This window comes from Sceloporus occidentalis, unplaced genomic scaffold (assembly GCF_023333645.1).
Source record: "Sceloporus occidentalis isolate IW3139 unplaced genomic scaffold, rSceOcc1.0.p SCAF_198, whole genome shotgun sequence".
Taxonomy (NCBI): domain Eukaryota; kingdom Metazoa; phylum Chordata; class Lepidosauria; order Squamata; family Phrynosomatidae; genus Sceloporus; species Sceloporus occidentalis.
Genome location: NW_028317178.1, coordinates 725,850 through 747,544, shown reverse-complemented (window position 1 = coordinate 747,544; position 21,695 = coordinate 725,850). Strand labels below are relative to the sequence as shown.

At 46.8% G+C, this 21,695-nt stretch overlaps 2 protein-coding genes across 2 annotated transcripts in view; both read left to right on the top strand.

Annotated features, from left to right (window-relative positions):
- Positions 1-3,307: 3,307 nt before the first annotated feature.
- LOC149278195 (ribosome biogenesis protein BMS1 homolog) lies at positions 3,308-12,674 on the top strand. Its single transcript, XM_089502230.1, has 22 exons — positions 3,308-3,474; positions 3,662-3,852; positions 3,986-4,065; positions 4,203-4,391; positions 4,506-4,648; positions 5,094-5,215; positions 6,027-6,223; positions 6,498-6,637; positions 6,970-7,655; positions 7,766-7,864; positions 8,130-8,287; positions 8,433-8,514; positions 8,675-8,751; positions 8,872-9,063; positions 9,961-10,149; positions 10,406-10,586; positions 10,764-10,822; positions 11,254-11,376; positions 11,470-11,617; positions 11,742-11,917; positions 12,113-12,274; positions 12,447-12,674. Exons 1-22 carry the CDS (start codon positions 3,308-3,310, stop codon positions 12,672-12,674), a joined length of 3,789 nt encoding a protein of 1,262 aa, XP_089358356.1.
- Positions 12,675-18,487: 5,813 nt separating this feature from the next.
- Positions 18,488-21,695, top strand: part of LOC149278194 (heparan-alpha-glucosaminide N-acetyltransferase-like) — a 65,802-nt gene continuing 62,594 nt past the window's right edge. Inside the window, exons 1-2 of the mRNA XM_089502228.1 lie at positions 18,488-18,496; positions 19,764-19,900. Coding sequence (XP_089358354.1) covers positions 18,488-18,496; positions 19,764-19,900 — 146 coding nt within the window. The remainder of the gene's footprint in view (positions 18,497-19,763; positions 19,901-21,695) is intronic.

Here is a 21,695-nt window from a genome sequence, read left to right as displayed (position 1 = left end):
CAAACCTCTCCATGAAAATTGTCCACGTCCTGCCGACGGCTTGGGAGGTCCTTTTTTGGATATTTTAATTTTTATACAGATATTTTATTTTTTTTGTATATTTTTTTCCCAATTACTGCATGTTGCTTGGTGCACCCTAACGCACTCTTTACTAATGTACTTTGGAATGATAGTTTTTTAATAAACGGCTTAATATGTTATAAAATTGGTTTGAAATCGTGCACTCTTGGGTCCTTGGAGAAAGCTTCTTAAAGCTTTCCCAAATCCTGCGTTTTTAAGCTCACAGCTCCGAATAGTTAAGAAAATCCTATAAAGTTAAAGTGGAAATTCACAAATTTTACTCCTGGTATTCCCCCCCCCCATTATATAATGTTTTCAGGCAGCTGCATATCAGCCACTCTGTTATCGGAGCCCCAATCTACTAGACACCCCCCCCCCCCCCGGACTCCTTATCATACTGTCAGTGGGGAACAATAGAATGGCTCAGTCTTGATCACCCAGTCGGACTCTGTGTCTAATGAAAGTCTATGGAGGAACGGACGTCATTAGCATCGCCATAAAGCATCAGCTCAGTGCGGTGTTTGAGCCGGGAAAGTCACCCAAAATATCACATGACTGACAAAAATTGCGGCCTCCGAGTCTGCAGATTTTTGGGACAAAATTAGATAAAATCAGGTTTTCCTCAAAGTAAGAGGAGCAGGCAGATTAGACCCGTCTAATCTACCACTTTGGCAGGGAGGCTGCTCCACTGATCCACCACCCTTTCAGTAAAATATATGGTGAATTTGAATGAGAGAAAAGCCAGCGGAGTTTACAGACACCATGTGATAAAATGTACATTTCTATAAGCATAAACGCTGCATCAAAGCCACGGGGCCATTTGTGTCGGGTTACGTTAATTAATTGAATTAATTACAATCTGATCCTTCATACGACGCATCTCTCCTTGCCTTAAACTCAACGTTAATTATTTCACGAACCTGCCTGGACACGTTTGGGGGTCTTTTTTATATCCATAACTGCAAAGTGAGTCATCTAGAAGAATAATGGGGTTTATTTACCCCGTTTAATTTATAAAGCCGTTCCCTGCTGTTTCTATACACATTATCGGGGCTTTTAGGGCTGTAGAACCCTGGGATCCCCTCATACCCCGCAAACATTCTGACCTCCTAGAAAAGAGGGGCATCGGGGGGAGGAGAGGGGCATTGGAGGGATTAAGTGGACGGGGCAGACAGGGGCATCGGGAGGGATGAAGTGGACGGGGCAGAGAGGGGCATCGGGAGGCATGAGGTGGACAGGGGGCAGAGAGGGATGAGGTGGACAGGGGGCAGAGAGGGGCATCGGGGGGTGAGGTGGACAAGGGGCAGAGAGGGGCATCGGGAGGGGTGAGGTGGACAGGGGGCAGAGAGGGGCATCGGGAGGGATGAGGTGGACAGGGGGCAGAGAGGGATGAGGTGGACAGGGGGCAGAGAGGGGCATCGGGGGGTGAGGTGGACAAGGGGCAGAGAGGGGCATCGGGAGGGGTGAGGTGGACAGGGGGCAGAGAGGGGCATCGGGAGGGATGAGGTGGACAGGGGGCAGAGAGGGGCATCGGGAGGGATGAGGTGGACAGGGGGCAGAGAGGGGCATCGGGGGGTAAGGTGGACAAGGGGCAGAGAGGGGCATCGGGAGGTGTGAGGTGGACAGGGGGCAGAGAGGGGCATCGGGGGGATGAGGGGAACAGGGGTTTGCAATAAATTTTTTATATATATATAAATATTTTTTTTTAATAATTCATTGTTTTTCATTCATTTTTTTTGATGGTTTTCTTCCGCAAAACAGGTTAATAATCACTAATTATTATTTTTTTAATCGATTATTTTTATGCAGACGGCTTTCTTTTCCTTCTTTAAATATGGGATAATAATCACGATTTCGTTATTATTTTTTTTCATGCATTTACTGCATTTGGCCTCCTTCCCCCTTCAAACGGTTATCATGAATTATTATTTTACTAATAATTATTTTGTATTTCACTATTTTTTGGGCCATTTATTGACGGCTTTGGCTTCCTTTCCCAAAAACAGCTTAATAATCACTATTATTTTTTAATTTCAGCATTTTATGCATTTATTAGTGACTTTGGATTCCTTCCCTAAAACAAGTTAATGACTTCTTTTTTTTTAATTCTATTTTTATTCATTTATTGACGGCTTTTGCTTCCTTTCCCAAAAATCAGGTTAATAATCACTATTTTTGTAATTTCACTCTTTTCATGCATTTATTTTTCGGCTTTCCTTTTCCAAATATATAGGATAATAATCATTATTTTTTCATTACTTTTATGCATTTATTGATGGCTTTGTTCCACGTAAAACGGTTAATAATTTCTAATTATTATTATTTTTAGGCATTTAGTGATGATTTGGGCTTCTTTTCCCCCCAAACAGGCTGGTTCTCGCTATTTTTTCAATAATTACATTTTTTATGCATTTATTAGTGACTACTCTTCCTTTTTTTCCCCCATAATGGTTTAATAATCATTAATTGATCATCTACGTCACTGCATCGCAGAATAAACGCATTCAATCGATCTGCATCACGTGACCGCCTCCGCCTGCGTCTGCTGAGCTCGGGTCACGGGTGCCACACGGAAACCCTTCCCTGCCAGGCCGCGCGCTGACGTTCCGTCCTAATTGGTTCCGGAAGGAGATTTCTTTTTCTGTGTGGGACACTTCCGGCGGATTTGGTGGCCATGTGGATGGTTTGAGGGCGGCGGAGTGCGGCTCAGACTCAGGTAGTGGGGTCGAGGGCCTGGTCGTGATATGTTTATTATTATTAATAGTATTATTAATGAATAATATACGTTTATTAATGTATAGGCGGACACCGATACATAGTTACTTGTTTATTTACACGATGGAGCTGATTATTGACGATGGTTATTAACCCTTTGAGGGACTGTATAGGTGGAGCTCAGTAAAATGAATATAATAAGTGTGGGTCAGGACTTCACACCCACCAACTGCCTCTGCTCAGTGTGGCCAGTCCCTCCCTTACAATACGAGCGTATCGGTGTCCTACAGTCCCCTAAAGGCCCCGGTAACAGCAAATCTATGTAGATAAAAGCCGTTTCTAAATGCCCCGCTAAGGTTGGATAAGTAGAAGCGAGGAACAGCTGTCAGATAAATCAGCCGGGTTGATAGAGACGGGGAGCAGCCTTCCGGCAGAAGTGGTCGGGGCCAGAACAGTCTTATTTAAATTCATAACGGAGCTTTGTCATTCCAGGACCGTTGGAAATCGCCGTTAGACGCAGCCGCTCGCCAACATGGAGGATGAGAAGGAGAAGAGGAAGCACCGGAAGAAGAACAGCGGGCCCAAAGCCAACAAGAAGCGGAGTCGGCAGCAGGGGGAGACCGAGGAGGATGCCAGGAAGAGGAACCCCAAGGCCTTCGCCGTGCAGTCTGCCGTGCGCATGGCTAAGAATTTCCACAGGTAGGGACTGGGGGGGTCTTCCCAAGTGAACACAGCGGACGGAGACCCCCACCAACAACAATGTAACCTAGGTGGTCCGGGGCTTGGATGGAAGGGATGGTTTTACTTTACTGAGAGGTAGATCAGCCTCCCTGCTGAAGTGGTAGAGTAGACTTTTCTAGTAACCGAGATGCCGTCTTCTCCGCAGGACACAAGATCTAAAGACCAAAAAGCATCACATCCCCGTGGTGGATCGCACCCCTCTAGAGCCCCCTCCTGTGGTCATAGTCGTGGTAGGACCCCCGAAAGTCGGGAAGAGCACCCTGATCCGCTGCCTCATTAAAAACTTCACCAAGCAGAAGCTGAGCGAGATCCGAGGACCCGTGACTATCGTATCAGGTGAGAACTAAAGGAGGGCACCCCATCGGGGGGCGGGGCTCTCAGAATTTACAAACATTTTTGGTACGGGGGAGGGGGGTCACTTTAATTATGTTGATGCCCCCAAAACTTTTTGTTGCCCCTCTTCCCGCAGGCAAGAAACGGCGTCTGACCTTCATCGAATGCGGTTGTGACATCAACACCATGATCGATCTGGCAAAAGTTGCCGACTTGGTAAGCGGTGTGTGTGTGTGGGGGGGGTAATAAATCGGGGGTCCCCAAGAAAAGTAACTGGGGGGCGTCTATAAATATAAGAACGCTTCTTTTGGAAGTGTAATAACGTAAAGTCCTCCTCGCTTTCCCGCACCCAGGTCCTGATGCTGATAGACGCCAGTTTCGGCTTCGAGATGGAAACCTTTGAGTTCCTCAACATCTGCCAGGTCCACGGCTTCCCCAAAATAATGGGCGTCCTCACCCACCTGGACTCCTTCAAGAACAACAAGCAGCTGCGCAAGGTCAAGAAGAGGCTGAAGCACCGCTTCTGGACGGAGGTCTACCAGGTGAGGCCGGCGCTTCCGATGGCGTCGAGCGACCACCAGAAAAGGATCTTCGTGGTCAAGAGCATCGGTGGGAAGTCCATGTCCGCCCGGTGACCGTCTTTCTTCTCCTTGCAGGGGGCGAAGCTCTTCTACCTGTCCGGGATGGTGTACTCGGAGTACCAGAAGCAGGAGATTCGTAACCTGGGGAGGTTTATATCGGTCATGAAGTTCCGACCCCTCGTCTGGCAGACTTCTCACCCTTACGTCCTGGCGGACAGGTGAGGGTCGGACGTCTCCTCCACCCCCCCGGGGGGCTTCGTAAGGTTGGAGGGTGGCGTGGGTTGCTCCAAAGCGTTAAGAGAACTAAATGTAACAATCACTATGGGCTTTGTGGTCGATCCTGCAAGACCCAGGAGATGTCTTTTGTTGGTCAATAATGTCCTGGCTGCAGTTCCACTTGGTTACCTTTTAATATTTCCAAACATTTGAAAGCCCACTTTGCTATTGGAGGGGATTTAAATATAACAAATCTACCCCTTTCTGCCTCAGAGTCTCCCGATCGGTGAAATGCATGGGGTACATTTATATTTATAATTTTTTTTATTTATTTTTTTCCCCCAAAACATATTTATAAACCAATTAGGGAGTAAAGCAAGGTTTCTGAGGATTTATATTTATTTATTTTGGATTTTTTTTTATTAATTTTTTATTTTGTGCTTTTAGAATGGAAGATTTGACCAATCCAGAAGAAATAAGATTGAACCCCAAGTGTGACCGCAAAGTCTCGCTGTACGGCTACCTGCGGGGGGCGCACCTCAAGAACAAAAGCCAAGTCCACATACCAGGTCTTTTTTTTTTTTTTTATTATTATTTTATATCTGCGTTTGGGGGGCTGTCGTGATCGCGGCTACCAACAGCCAATGATCAGTCCCGCGTTTTGCTGCTTTCCAGAGTAACCGCTTTATTGGCATTTTGCCGTAGAGCGCCGCCTGCGCACGTCTCAGTCTGCTTGCTTAGAATAGGTGTTCTCAAACAAATATTACAACGTTTATTAATTCAGATTTTTCACCTGTTAAGATGATAAAGCCCACAAACGCTGCTCTGTTGGTTCTCTCTTCAGAGTTGGAACTCCTCATTTAGCTGTATTTAAAGGAGAAGTTTCCCATTAAAAATATTTTTTTTCCTGGTGACAAAAACCTAGTTTTATCCCATTTTACCCCAACAAACTCCCTTTATCTGCAGACCTGGAGCCGCCGTTGCTGTCCGTCATGTGAAATATTGTGGGGTGACTTTCTTGGCTCAAACACCACACTGAGCTGATGCTTTATGGCGATGCTAATGAAGTCCGTCCTCCATAGACTTCCATTAGTCAGAGAGTCCGACTGTGTGATTAAGACTGAGCCGTTCTATTGTTCCACACAGGCAGTATGATAAGGAGTCGAGGTGTTTGTCTAGTAGATTGGGGGTCAGATAATAGAACAAAAACTGGCTAATTACTACAACTGGGGTAAAAAAAAAATATATATATATATATATATATATTTTAACGATATGTATATTTTTTATCATTATTATTTATAAAATAACGCTGTGCCCTTTTAATGCCCGCTTAGCAGATGGGAACCCTCACTCTGACCCCTATTTTATTTTTTGCAGGAGTTGGGGACTTCGCGTTGTCCGAGGTGAGTTTCCTGCCGGATCCCTGCCCCCTTCCCGACCAGCAGAAGAAACGTTCGCTGAACGAGAGGGAGAAGCTGATCTACGCCCCGCTGTCCGGCGTGGGGGGCGTCGTGTACGACAAAGACGCCGTGTACATCGATCTGTCGGCCCGTCACGTCCACCTAGAGCAGCAGGTATGGAAAGACGCGGACTTTGTCCCTGGATTGCTTCTAAAGTTTCTATAAAAAGTAAAAAAAAATAAAAATATTAGAAAGCGAGAACAGGAAGTGGCTTACAACTTCCTGCTCGGGCTGAGCGGAGCATTCCGATGCCGTCTGCACTGAGGGGTCAAGGTTAACGGAGAGAAATTTGCATGAAATGCCCCGGCTACACCTTTGGCGGATGTCCGAGCCGGGAAATCTGAATTAATTAGAATTTATTTAGTTGGCTCATGTCTTCTGATTGCAGCGAGCCACAAAGCCCTCCCACGAGTTGGTCCAGAGCCTCATCGCCACCAGTGCCACCATTGATTCCAAGATGTCTTCCAGCAAAGTGTCTCTCTTCACCGACTCCAAACCCTTGGGATTGGAGGACGTCGACAAGAACGAGTGAGTGTTTTTCTGTTGTCTACATACGTGTTCCGTTGCTCATGGATGCACATGCCTTCAAAAAATGTGGCGAAACAAGTGATTTCCCCCGTTTTTGTGTTAATATCCCATCCCGGTCTACTTGGGAAACATACAAAGTTCTGGTTGAAGGAGGGACTTCATTAGCTCTGCCATAAAGCAATCACCACAGTTCGTTTTGTGAGTAGTGGGTGGCGACCTATGGTCACATGACTACCTGTAAGGCATCCTGCCTTTAACCCTTAAAGAGAAATATTTTATTGGGGGGGGGGCTTGTTTTAAGTCATGTTTTTTTTCGTTGTCTCCTCTGTAAGGTTTGTGATGCCAACTGAAGAAAAAGTAACAGATTCCACAGGCAGGGTGCGAAGGAGAGCAGCATTCAAAGACGACCAGGATGGAGATGAGGAATCGGAAGAGGAGGACGATGATGACAAAGACAGTGAAGATGAGGGTGATGATGAGGATGATGAAGCTGAAGAACAGTCTTCAGAGGAGGAAGATGAACTCGAAGAGGCTCGTCTTGCTCCAACAGCCCCTAAAAGGACCAAAGTAGAGAAAAGCGCGGGTGTGGAGGTGCCCGCTTTTGCAGATAGTGATGATGACTTGGAGAAGAGCGAGGATGAAGAACGTCTCGAGGAGGAGGAACTTGAGGAAGAGGAGAATGAAAGCGAAGATGATGCCTCAGACAGTGAGGAGGAGGAGGAAGAAAAGCTGGTCGCCTCGACCAATGGGAAGGGGAGCTCGAAGAGATCAGCCGAGGTCAGGGGTAGGAAGTCGGCTCAGGCGATGGACAGCGGGAATTGTACAGGAGAGGATGCAAAGTCCTCGAGTTCTGAAGCCGCAGAAGACATGGATACGGACGAGGAGGCCTCGGGAGAGGAAGAGGTTGACGACGCGGAGATGGGTGACACCAGTGAGGAAGAAGACGGTGATGAGGAAGATTTATTGAAGGAAGACGATGAGTTTATAGAAAGCGGTGACTTCTCTGTTGATACCGAGGGTGAGTTACTCCTTTTGGACACTTTAGACTCGACTTCATTACGGACCCTAACAGAAAACGGTGATCCAAAAATGAAACTACAGTAACTCGATGCAATTCATCTCTTCCAGGGGCCGTGAAGTGGAAGGAGGACCTCAAGAAGAAGGCGGCAGAAGTTTTTATCCGACACCAGTCGGCCCCTAATCTCCGGAAGCTTGTGTACGGTACAGGTGAGTAATGCCACGGCCTTAGGCCGGATGGGTGGTCACCATACTAGGCTTCCGCTTCATGTGAGGAAGTCCTGGGCTCATGGCAGGGCCGTTTAATGGGTGTTCCATCACTGGAAGGACCAGCTTCTGTCTTCCATAACATCTGGGTTTAGAAAAATTGTTGCCATTCATGTCGTCTCCCCCCCCCCCCCCCCCCCTTTTATCTGCATTCACGGGAGCTCCCCGTTGGAGTTTGGACACCGTTTTAACACTGCCTTTCTCACAGTGGCGGAAGAGGAAGACGAGGAGAAAAAAGACGGCAAAGAGGAGCTTGGTGGTCTATTTCACGTCAACCGGCCAGACAAAGAGTCCAGGAGGGCCGCTAACGCCCTTGACTGCTCCAGATTCGTGGCTGAGGGTACTCGGGATTGGGACGATGAAGAGGTAACAGAGCATCAAGATAGGTTTCTCCACGTTAAGGTCCTCCGGAAAGGCCCCATATAGCTGCTCTATAGGTGACAGATGTATTCCTCTATACCTATACAGGAGTATTCTGACACCGATCCCGTTTCTCTGCCTTGAATTTTAGGTGATGGACTCGATCCGGGATTGTTTCGTCACCGGCAAATGGGAAGCGGACAAGGACGCCGAGAAACTGCTTAAAGAAGACGGTGAGTGCGCTTACGGGGTGCTTTGGGGGCATCTAAGCTTCTAGATAATTGACTATCCGCCATGTTGTCCTCTTGATTGGTACCACTCTTGGTTTTTATTTTGGAGTATTCCGGTTGTTTTGGGTTCTCGTCTAACGATTTGGCTTTTTTCCCCCCGTAGAGGAGGTTTACGGGGACTTTGAAGACTTGGAAACCGGGGAGGTGCACAAAGGCAAGCCCCAGTCTGAGGAGGAAGAGGTACTTACGATAAGCAACCTTCTCTGACCGTTGTACGCCAGTCTAGACTACAACATAAATGGGATTGATCCACGATAGAGTATTACCGTGCTCTATACCAATTTGCCTTCCCACATACAGAAAGACGAGGAAGACGACAACGAGGAGGAGGAGGACAAACCAGCAGGACCTCCAGCAGAAGAAGATGAGAAGAAGCGGCGCCTGGAGAAGAAGCGGAAGCTGAAGGAGAGGTTTGACGCTCAGTACGACGGCGGGGAAGACGACGCCACCTACTTCGACGACCTCAAGGAGGAGATGCAGAAACAGGCCGAGGTGGGTTGTCGACAGTCGCCCCGGGTCGTAATTCAATGGAAGAAAATATTTAGTTTCTTAAAAGTATAGAAATATATATTTTTTTAACAATATAGAAATATATATATATAATTTTTTTAATTTTTTTTTTGCTGTGAAAAAAATGTGGGTTTTCGCTGTCTTTGCAATGTTTTTTTGGGATTTCAGTGAAAGTTTTTTTTAAATTTTATTTTTTGGTTACTTTCTGATTTTTATTGTAAACGCTCGCATGTGTAAATGGGGGGGGGGGGGGAATAAAGGTTTTACATGAAAACCTATACGGAAAAAAAACCTATGTAAAGTAGAATTGTTAAGCGATTATAAAGCTTGATAAAAAAAAAAAAAAGTATCGGGCCAGGAAACAGACAATTTCAGAATCCATAGTGATCATTATCAGTCGAGAGATATATATATATATATATATATATATATATATATATATATATATATATGAAACACGGAGCTAAAATGATATAGGTGGGCTGTTTAGCAACCAGATATTCCATATACAGAGTCCTATAGTATAGGACAGGGGTGTCCAACCTGCGGCCCTCCAGCTGCTGCAGGACAACATCTCCCATCCGCCTCAGCCAGCTCCTTAGCGGAAAGAGCATTATGGGAGATGTAGTCCTGCAGCAGCTGGAGGGCCGCAGTTTGTACACCCCTGGTATATGAGTTTAAGGTCTTGTTTAGAGTGAGCGCGACATTTCTTCCGGACCTATGAAATCCCAGGGTGGGCACTTTCAGTGTGATGGGAGGTAAACCTACCGGGAAGAAGTTTAGAGGAGCTACCTGTGGGTTAAAGGAGAGAGACGATGACGGGTCCCGGCCATGGTTCACGTGCGTTCCCTTATAGAACGTTTCCTCCTCTCTTCCTAGTTAAACCGGGCAGCGTTCGAGGACCAAGAAGACGAGATCCGCGTGCAGTACGAGGGTTTCCGGCCCGGCATGTACCTCCGCGTCGAGGTCGAGAGCGTCCCCTGCGAGTTCGTGGTGAATTTTGACCCCCACTACCCCGTGATTCTGGGCGGACTGGGCAACAGCGAGGGAAACGTTGGATATATTCAGGTATGTAATCCGACGTGTCTGTGGGTTGCTTCTCAGACTGCTGGCTTTCATCAGGTCTATATTTATTTGGTCCTAATTGAGCCGGGCAAAAAACCCCTCAAGATTCAGTTTCTGCCCGCTGGTGTCACACTGGTGCTTTCGCGCTTTATTCACCGGCTTCTTGAAGGACCTTCGTAATGATGGAGACTGGAGCTTGAAGGCGGTCACATTGTTATAATGAATAATATGTTTAAGCGTTCACGTTATCTGCCCCCAGATGCGCTTGAAGAAACATCGCTGGCACAAGAAGATCCTGAAGACTCGAGACCCCCTGATCTTCTCCCTGGGCTGGAGAAGGTTCCAGAGCATCCCGCTTTATCACATCGAAGATCACAATGGACGGCATCGGCTGCTTAAATATACCCCCGAGCACATGCACTGCGGGGCAACTATATGGGGTGAGTCTCCCAACTCCTCGTCTCCGATCGCTTGGCTCAGCAAGAGAACGTCTTGTAAAATCTTGGTTCATGGTTTGCGTACGGAGCCGGCCTCTCGCCACTTGAAGTATGTCTGATGACCTCAAATGACATCTTACGGGTCTCTCGTCTGTTCCCGTTATGTCTGTCTCTCTGCAGGTCCAATCACGCCGCAAGGCACCGGCTTCCTCGCGGTTCAGTCCGTCAGCGGCACTAAGGTGAGTACTTCAAATAATATATTTAATAAGATTAGAGGAGCCCGTGGTTCCTTCTTCAACAGAAGAGGACTTCCTGGGCAGCAAGTGCTGTAAATCTCTGGAATTCACTTCTAGAGATATCTTGGAAAAGATTGAACTTGACTTTTTTCAGCCTCACTAGGCTGAGGTTGTCCCACTTTGTACCTCAGAAGCACCATCAATTCTGGGATTGGAGGTATGGAAAAAAATGCATAACGTGACAGTGTCAAAAAAAAAAATGGGCGTTGTAGTCTTTAAATGCCCAAGCTTTCTGAAGCGCACAGGGCAGCAAGCTGATGTGTTGGTAGGTTTAGTTAACCGGCTTCTGGGGCTTTAAGGTTTATAAAGAGAGTTCAGAACATCTACTGCTGCGTCCTGCAGACGTTGTGTGAACGTTGAGCGTTCTTCCACAGGCTGACTTCCGGATAGCTGCCACGGGGGTCGTACTCGATCTTGACAAGTCTGTGACGGTGGTGAAGAAGCTGAAGCTGATCGGGTATCCCTGCAAAATCTACAAGAACACGTCTTTCATCAAGGTACTGCCTTCTCCACCAGGCCCTTCAACCTCCTGTCTATGGTCTTGCTGTAGAAGGTGGTGGTAGGATCTTACCGTGGTGTGCTTCTTCTAGGGGATGTTCAGTACTACCTTGGAGGTGGCCAAGTTTGAAGGAGCTTCAGTCAGGACTGTGAGCGGCATCCGAGGACAGATCAAGAAGGCCTTGAGGACTCCAGAAGGAGCTTTCCGAGCCACGTTCGAAGACAAGTTGCTGATGAGTGGTGGGTAATAAGTTTAGACAACTTAGCCTGGCCTGAAGAATTAGATTAGAAGCACCGTGTGTGTTTGGACCTTCTTCGCAACGACTTGATGATCTGTTATGTTTTTTTTCCCTCTTTTCTTTAGATATCGTGTTTTTGCGTACCTGGTACCCGGTTACCGTGCCTGCTTTCTACAATCCGGTCACGTCCCTTTTGAAGCCCGTGGGACAGAAGGAGACCTGGTCGGGCATGAAGACGCTCGGCCAGTTGAAACATGAGCTTGGGCTCCATAATAAGCCGGTGAAGGATTCCTTGTATAAGGTATATACGGAAAGCTGCAGGGACCCTCACTTACTATATATAAGAGATTTTTGTGACATACATTTGTGACAAAATCCTTGGAACTCCACAAATGGTTGGATCCGGACCAGATATGGACGCCATCTTGTTCTTTCGGCCTCGCCGATGGAGATCCGAAAGATCTTTAACCTTAACTTTTTTTTGTGTCTCTTTCAGCCGATCCTACGTCAGGTTAGACATTTCAACCCGATTCACGTCCCCAAAGCTCTGCAGAAAGCCCTGCCGTTCAAGAACAAGCCGAAGCTCATGAGGAAGAAGGGGAAATTGTCCAGGGACCTCGTGCGGCCGGCCGTCATCCGGGAGCCTCACGAGAGAAAGGTATGTGCTGTGGAGCTTCATGCATGGCGTGGGCATGTGGCTCCTGAATCTAAGGCATGACCGAGGACTGATTAAGGTTTGAGTCTTTACCGACGGGGCGAATGGGTCTTATCGGCCATGTTGTGGTGGCCATCTTTAAAGACACATGTAGACCGACTTCCTCTTATTTCAGATATCGGCTCTTCTGAGCGCCCTGGGAACCGTGAACAATTACAAGACGGCAAAGGCCAAGACGAAGCACCGGCAGCAGAGGAAGGAATTCCAGCGCGGGAAGCAGAAGGAGGAGGAAGAGAAACTCAAGAGGCAGAAGGACGCCAGGAAGAAGCTTTTCCGAGCCCTCGGGCAGAAAGAGAAGAAAAAGCAGAAGTCGAGTCTCAGGGGCAATCGGGAGGAGGCGTGACGGCCTTCACGGACCCTCGCGCAGGATTAAAGATGGCTGCCTGGCGGCCTTCTCGTGCGGAATTTGTGTGGACTCGCTTACTCGTAGAATTATCAGAATTCGGGATTTTCTGAAAATCTGTTTTTCTTTTACTTTTTCAAAGTGGTTGCCGGTAGCTGCCGGGACCCGCCGGTGAAAACGACTGTTTGTAAAGATATACGGAGCTCTGTACAGTTCAGTAAATAAAAGCCGTTTTATTCCAAAAACCACTATTTTCACCTGCATTTTAACGATAAGCTGAGATAATGGGGAGGAATAATCACGCGGGTCCTGAGAATAGTCGACAACAGTCTCGAATTAGCTTGTACTTGTTTCCGGTCCCCGTACTGTGTGAAGCAGTCCCTGCCCATTCACCCCAAGACTGGGGTAAAAAGTCTGAGAAACTGCCCCATTTACCCCAAGACACCTCTGCTGTTCGTTGGCTACGCGCCTGAGGCAGGAGGGACACTCAGGGGTAACTGTGAGAGGCACTTCGGGGCAAATTTCCACTGAGAGCATTAACTGTGATTTAAAGTCATGCGGTTCATAGTGCAATTCTAGTGTTGTTGCCATAGCAACCTCTGCGTTATGATTTGTTTTCTATAGCGCCATCATATTCCACAGCGCTGTACAATGGCCTTTACCAGCAGCGCATCAGAAGTTATACACAGTGAACGGTGCAAAGACTTCCCTTTAGTTACGATAAAAGAACCTACTCCTAGGAAGAGGGGCAACCGGACAGGAGAGAGGGGCAACAGGGAAGGGGAGAGGGACACGAGGGACTGTCCAAATTAAATAAGGAGATTTGGCAGGTATAGGGCTGCTCTTTTTAATGCACAACGACAGACTGCACCGAACATATAAACCCAGAACCTGAGGGCAGATTGGCCCCGTTTGGCCCCATCTATGTGTCAGTGTGTGATGACGCTATTGGCTGGAGGGTTTGCCGACGAGTCCTCGCTGAACATACCGTGTCCTTCACAGGCTTCCAGAAACAATTTCATTTCTTAAAATAGGGTGGGGCCTTTGAAAACACACCCACTCATTAAACAACCTGTTGCATTCAGTGGGGTGTGGCCACTTACAGCCCCACCCACTATGCCATAAAGCAATCATTCCTGATGTTCCCTCAACAGCTTCATTGTGATGTCATCATGAACATAAGAACAAAACGCAATTAGACAGGAGAATGCATTTATTTATTTATTAAATGCTATTATTTTGTTGAATGATTCAGTGGGTGTGGCTTGATTGTGGGCGGTGCTTTAAAAAACACACCCTCGTAAACAAACCTGCCTCAAAAACTGGGCGTGGCTTCCTCAAGCCCCGCCCACAATGCCATAAACCAATCATTTCCAGTGTTCCGTCAGCAGCCTCATTGTGATGTCATAGGTAGCACAGGCAAGGAATAGAGGGAGAGACTCGTAAACAGGTCATTGCTCAACAGAGCAGGCGACCGCGAAGATGTGCAAAGCCGAGCGCGGTGTGTATCTGAGCCAACTACTGTGTTTGGGGTACATTGGAGCTATTATACTCCTCTGTATCATATTATTAACACGCAAAAAGAGAGACGACTCTCACAGACGACATGGACCCGGACTCCATCTGCACCTCGTGCATTCTCTGGTCAACAACTCCATGTTCCAGATGGAGATGGAACACAGACGGTCCATGTCCCGTCTTATGGACAGACTCTCGAGTCTGGAGGAACATCTAAAGCCAGAAGGTGACTACAGGAGGCGGAGGCATGAAAAGCAGTCACCGAGACGCCGGAGAGAACATTGCGAGACCACCTCGAGAAGCTCTCGGGTGTCACGAGAGGACATATCTCGGAATTATTTAAATCTGGCTAAAGACCATGCCCATGGTCTGTCTCAGGAGAACAAAGAGCTCCAGTCAGTTATCAACAGCCTTCGTAGGCAGAACGAAGAGCTGACAGAGCGTCTGGAAGGCATGAGTAAGGCAATCCCCTTGCTTGAAGAACATGTGGCCATCAAAGACCTTGAGATTCAAGACCTGCAAGGCAGATGTCATGACATGGAGATATCCTCACCTGAATCTATTGAGCTGACTGAGGAACTCGATGATAGACTGTTCAAAGCATTAGAAGCCAACGAGCAGATAGCTGAGGCCAACGATCAGCTACAACAACAACTGTCTGCCCTCCGACAGGACAAGCGGAAAGTGGTCCAAGTCGTTGAGGAGTTTGAAGATGCTTTGGGAGAAATGAAAGCCTCTCTGCCGAGAGATGTACAGCTGGGCGATCCACGTAGCATTATACCTCTCATGATGATGGAAGAACTGATCATCAAAGCTCAAGTCTTCAGTACCATCGTCAACAAGACTCAATATAACTGCTGAATCACCAATTTGGGTTGTGGCCCTCACCAACAAGAGGCTGCGCTCTGGGGAACTATCACCCAGCCCAGAGGACACTCCTTTGGCCACCAAAGAACATGAGAAGTGTCCATCTGTACCGTGATTTCTAACGGAGAATCTTCTATCGATCTCCAATCACAAATGTCCAACCATTAATCAATTTGGCAATAAAACTCATTTTAACATCTAGTATGGATCATACCATTTATTATTCGTACAATGGGGGTATTCACAAAGGTGGAGTGAACACTTCTAAAAAGGGACGGGCAACAATAGAATGATGCAAATCCTGAGATGCACAAAGTTAGTATGATGACGCCCATGGTATACACATTATACAGGTTTCTTATACACATACAGGAACATTGTACAGCGCTGCGGAATATGAGGGCGATATAAACATCATTACATAGGTTTATTTATAGATTTCTATCCATACCTGAGTAATACCCGGTGTAGAGTAGTTCTGGGAGCAATGGCAAAATCATTTATTGCATACATGTCAAAGTTGTTTATGTGGAATGGTTTCCATGGAAACCGGCTGGACGTCGCTAATGATTTCTGCACTTTGCCCCAGAATGCTAATTAGGAATTTTGCCCCCGCGGCTTCCTGGGGCCGATCACAGATTATTATTGCTCTTATGCGGGGAACATTAAGATTTTTTTGCCCCATACAGTTGCTTTTTATTACCGGACTTCACCCCCTGGTTATCTGCTGCTATCATTAATCCTTTCGGTGCAGGTAGTTAGTACCGTGCTGGGACGCCCTGCCATTCAGGAGCTGGAAGAAGCGAAGCTCTCTGGGTATGGGGGTAAAATGCTCTGCCGGGGCCCTGATACTTGCCCTCATGGGGTTGTTGCAATGCTCTGTGACAGGTAAGAACTCGCTAAATGAATTGTTAATGCCGAGTGTCCCTATTTAACTTGGCCAGTCCCTCTCCTGAATCACGCTGCCCCTTTTTCCTCCCCAGGTGCCCCTGTTTTGTAGGAGCTAAGAATAGGGCAGAGAGTCACATGAAAAGTCTGGGTAAAACCCTATCCCCCACCTCTAATTACACCCCGAAAAAGGAAAGTGCCCCTCTCTGGGAATTGGGAATGTTGGCAGGTATTCAGACATTATATAAAATTATAAGGAAAATTACCTCTTTTCTTGCTTGTGAAGCCCAAATCAGTTTCCATGGTGATGCAGTAAACTAAAACACGCACTATAGTTGCCATGGTGATAAGCATAACTGGTGACTTCCTGGCTTTGGAAGGGGTGGAGTTAGCTGTGTGAGGAAAGGTGCTATGTGTGCATGTGGGAGGGGCTACACATCTATGGGGGTGGGGCTACCCGTGTGAGGGAAGGTCTAACTATTTGGTAACAGGGGAATTAGGAGTGGGTGGGAATAATCTCCAAGGCAACCATGTTAAATGGCCCTCCCACTGCCTCTCCCTATGCCCTAACTTCCTCCTTGTGATAAGCTCCTCCCACTGCCCCACCCCTATGCTTGGAATGATTGCACCACCAGACGGGGCCACTGGGCCCAAACCCCTGAAAGGAGCAATCTGGGCCACATAGCCAGCCAGGGCCCAGACGTGTGTAGCTGGCCGTGGGGGCCTAGTGCTGGGTAGCCGACCCTGAGGTCCTACGAGGGGCCCATGACGGGTCACGTAGCCCATGCACTGGTTTTACCCCCCTGACAGTGGACCTGGGGGCCCACATTTTGAGTGATTTATTATTACCCCCTCTGTTCTAGGGGCAGGACTGAAGTTTGACGAAGCTTTATTAACAATGTCCAACCATCTTCCCGAAGCCGTATCCGTGCTGTACGTCTCCGATTACTGCTATCAGGTAACGAGCGAAACGCGTCAGAGCTATACACACAAACCAGGCCTTCATTTATAGACCAGACCTCAAGTTACATCACAAAAGCCTCTGACTTACATCAGGTTGCCTTTCCCATTATTTTTCTCCCGCGTTGCTATGGCCACCCCCCCCCCACACACGCATTTAAGGGTCTCGAGTGATACCAAATAGGCCTAAAACCACTTTTATCTGACTTATTTCTATGTAAATGTCAGCCCTGACTTACATCATTATTTCCACTTACATCGCCTTCATATGCGGAATTTTCTCAATATTTTACATTTGCTTAATTAAGGATGGTTCCTCGTTTTCAGAGACTTATATAAAAAAAATGCACGAATTAGGTAAAATGTATATAAATCTATCGATAAACCCATATAATGGTGTTAACTGAATAAGTGATATTATCATTTATTAATATGGCGCCGTCATATTCTGCCACGCTGTACAACGTGCGTATACGTGTATTACAAACCTTTGTTAACCCCCCCCCATTGTCTGAATAAGAAATGGAATGGTCCATACTAGATGTTAAATTCAATTTTATTGCCAAATTGATTAATGGTTGGACCTGGAGATCGATGGAAGATTCTCCGTTAGAAATCACCACCGTACAGGCGGGAAATTCTGATGTTCTTTGGTGGCCAAGAGAGCGTCCTCCTGAAGATGTTTAAGAACATTTATGAGATCTCAGAGGTTGCTCAATTGCTGTGGCCAGACATGAAACTAAGGGCTGGGTGATAGTTCCCCAGAGCGCAGCCTCTTGGTGGGGAGGGCCACAGCCCAAATTGGTGGGTCATCAGTTATAGTGAGTTTTGCTGACGAGGTTCCTGAACAATTGAGCTTTGGCGATCAGTTCTTCCATAATCATGAGAGGTAAAATGCCATGTGGATCGCTCAGCTGTTCTTCTCCTGGCAGAGAGGCTTTCATTTCTGCGACAGCATCTTCAAACTCCTCAACGACTTTGACCACTTTCCGCTTGTCCTGTTGGAGGGCAGACAGTTGTTGTTGTAGCTGATCGTTGGCCTCAGCTATCTGCTCGTTAACTTCAAGATCTTTGAACAGTTTGTTGTCAAGTTCCTCAGCCTCTTCAATAGATTTACGTGAGGACATCTCCATGTCATGACATCTGTCTTGCAGGTCTTGAATCTCAAGGTCTTTGATGGCCACATGTTCTTCAAGCAAGGGGATTGCCTTACTCATGCCTTCCAGACGCTCTGTCAGCTCTTCGTTCTGCCTACGAAGGCTGTTGATAACTGACTGGAGCTCTTTGTTCTCCTGAGACAGACCATGGGCATGGTCTTTAGCCAGATTTAAATAATTCCGAGATATGTCCTCTCGTGACACCCGAGAGCTTCTCGAGGTGGTCTCGCAATGTTCTCTCCGGCGTCTCGGTGACTGCTTTTCATGCCTCCGCCTCCTGTAGTCACCTTCTGGCTTTAGATGTTCCTCCAGACTCGAGAGTCTGTCCATAAGACGGGACATGGACCGTCTGTGTTCCATCTCCATCTGGAACATGGAGTTGTTGACCAGAGAATGCACGAGGTGCAGATGGAGTCCGGGTCCATGTCGTCTGTGAGAGTCGTCTCTCTTTTTGCGTGTTAATAATATGATACAGAGGAGTATAATAGCTCCAATGTACCCCAAACACAGTAGTTGGCTCAGATACACATCGCGCTCGGCTTTGCACATCTTCGCGGTCGCCTGCTCTGTTGAGCAATGACCTGTTTACGAGTCTCTCCCTCTATTCCTTGCCTGTGCTACCTATGACATCACAATGAGGCTGCTGACGGAACACTGGAAATGATTGGTTTATGGCATAGTGGGCGGGGCTTGAAGAAGCCACACCCAGTTTTGGAGGCAGGTTTGTTTACGAGAGAGTGTGTTTTTGAAGCACCGCCCACAATCAAGCCACACCCACTGAATCATTCAACGAAATAATAGCATTTAATAAATAAATAAATACATTCTGTGTAATTCTGTTTTATTCTTATGTTCCCAATGACATCACAATGAGGCTGTTAACACTGGGAATGATTGGTTTATGACATAGTGTTCAGGGCTTGTAGGAGCCACACCCAGTTTTTGAGGAAGGTCCTTTTATAAATGAGTTTTTAAAGGCACTGCCCACTTTCAAGCCACACCCACGTAATCATTTAACTCCTTGATATAATTTAATGAATAAATGAAGAAATACATTCTCCTCTGCGTTTCCATTTCATTCCTCCGTTCCTGATGAGATCACAATGAGGCTGCTGACGGAACACTGGGAATGATTGGTTGTATGACATAGTGGGCGGAGCTTGAAGGAGACACGCTCGATTTTTGAGGAAGGTTTTTTTCTGAGTGTGTTTCTAAGGCACCGCCCACTTGCAAGCCACACCCACTGAATCATTCAACTAAATGATAGCATTTCATAAATAAATAAATGCATTCTCTGTACTTTCGTTTTATTCTTATATTCCTGATGACATCACAATAAAGCGGGACACCAGGAATTATTGCTTTATGACATAGTGGGTGTGGCGTTAAAGGCCCCTCTCTGTCATTTTTTCCTCCCCTGATGCCCCCTTTTTCTAGGAGCGCACAATGTTTGCTAAAAGCCCCAATACTGTGTATAGAAACAGCAGGAATCGGCTTTATAAATAAATCATTAGTATTATTTTGAATTATGATTCTTCTTCACTCAGTTACACACATAGCAAGCAAAAGGGCAAAAACCCCGCCCCCAGCCACACCCCTAACCACACCCCTCCAAAAAACCAAAGCTCCAGAGCAGTGGTTGCTATAGAGACCGCACCACAATGACACCCCATGACCTGCTGTTATTTTTGTCCCGCAGTGCCCCCCACAGTTACTCCTGACCGTGTCGCCCGCGTCGGGCGTGCAGCCGGCCAATGGCAGCGTCGTCCTCAGCACCAGATTCACCCTGAGCCTCCAGGTGGTCGTCGGGATGGGGGGCGCGGATCCCGTGTGCAGGTAACGCATTTCCACACCTGGGGAGTTTTTATTCCGGTCTTGGGGTGAGGGGGCAGATTCTCACTGTATTACCTGCTACCACCTCTGCCGGGAGGCTGTTCCACTTATCCACCACCCTCTCAGTAAAGTACAACTTCCTCCCATTCCATCGAAGCCTCCGTCCCTCTGGATTATACCGCCGCTGGGACTCCGCACATTAACCCCGCAGATGCCGTACCCCCCGGATTATCTGTTTTTATTTATTTTACGAAGTTTTAATTTTATTTTAACCCTCGGAAGTCTGGATGTTTTATAATCTTTAGTTTTTGGGGGGTGTTTTTCTCTCGGGCACTGCTGGTATGCATTTGTTTTCTAGTTTCAGGAAAAAGAGTAGTAGATACGTGGAACTGACTTTCAATAGAATTGTTCAGGAATTTATTTTTATATTTAATATAAAATATGTTTACTATATCATATATTATATTTAATAATATTATTTATCATAACCAGTGGAAGTCGGGATGTTTATGCTGATATGCATTTTTATTCTAGTTTAAAGAAAAGGTAGTAGATACCTAGAACTGACTTCCAGTGGAATTGCTGTAGATTTTACAAATCTGATTATGTATCTTCTCGGGCTAATCAGTAGAGTTGCGGGGCTTTAACCGTAATAGTAATAATAATAATACCGGTAATAATAATAATAATATTAATAATAATGCCGTTAATAATAATAATTAAACGTAGTTGTAGTTACACACTATGGCCATTAGGTGGCGGCGTCTCTCCACATGCACATGCAGTTTAACCATTCTGCTGCCTGACCGTCTTTGCCAGTTTGGAGTTAACTCCTTGTCCAGTATACGGGCTCCTTATAAAAGTAAAGGTTCCTGCTTTACTGAGAGGGTGGTAGATAAGCGGATCAGCCTCCCAGCAGAAGTGGTAGAGGTTAATACAGTGAGGGAATTTAAACAGACTTTTTCCTTTACTGTCTTTGCCTGCTCGCCCGCCACTGGGAGTCTGTTCCGGGTACCTGCTACCCCCTTTCTGTAGAACTGTAGAATTTCCTCACATTAACCCTTCCACGCCACCTTTTTTTTTTTCCCTTCACGAATTTAGTGAATTTGAAGTTAAATGTCCGCATCTCCCTGCAATCCAAGTAGCAGCAGCAGCATTTTGCTGCATTGTACTGCACCACAGTATGTGTTGGCGCTATAGGAGTTAATATTATTAATAATAATAATAATAATAATAATAATAAATTTACTGAACAACAGCCCCCCACCCCGAAAAAAGAGCACCTTGGAGCTTTATTGCCCCCCCCCCTAGTTTGATGGCAATGGCCGGGGGCAGGTGGCCGGCTGATATACCCTCGCGGTAACCTATTGACGGCGGCCCCTCGGAGGCCTCTGCACAGAATGTGAACCTCCATTTAAAAGAAAAGGTTCTATTGTGCCGAGAGCAGGCAGAGGTCAGCGGCCGAGAACAAAAAGATAAGGAGCGCTGGTAGTCCGGAGACCACCCGAGACCCAGAGTCCGAGGTACAAAGACCCCGCTTTCCAAAACATCCACTGCATACCAAGTGAAGAGCCGCCTCAGAGACAGGAGCAAATATTTTTGTTGTAATTTTTTAAATATTTTCACATTTTCAATTAAAACATAGAATTTTCTGGCAGGTCGGCCCCCATCGGCCCATCTAGTCCCCCCGTTTCTCCGTAATCAGTCGTTGGTCTCGTCTTAGATTCGGGAGCCATATGTCTATCCCATGCATGTTTAAATCCCCTCACTGTATTATCCTCTACCACTTCTGCTGGGT

What these genes read in the sequence shown, in the direction of transcription:
- LOC149278195 (XM_089502230.1), top strand. Translation starts at nt 3,308, where the DNA reads ATGGAGGATGAGAAGGAGAAGAGGAAGCACCGGAAGAAGAACAGCGGG. An exon ending in AGTCCGTCAGCGGCACTAAG is followed by an intron (nt 10,823 to 11,253) that starts GTGAGTACTTCA and finishes GTTCTTCCACAG; the next exon opens with GCTGACTTCCGGATAGCTGC. An exon ending in GGGAGCCTCACGAGAGAAAG is followed by an intron (nt 12,275 to 12,446) that starts GTATGTGCTGTG and finishes CTCTTATTTCAG; the next exon opens with ATATCGGCTCTTCTGAGCGC.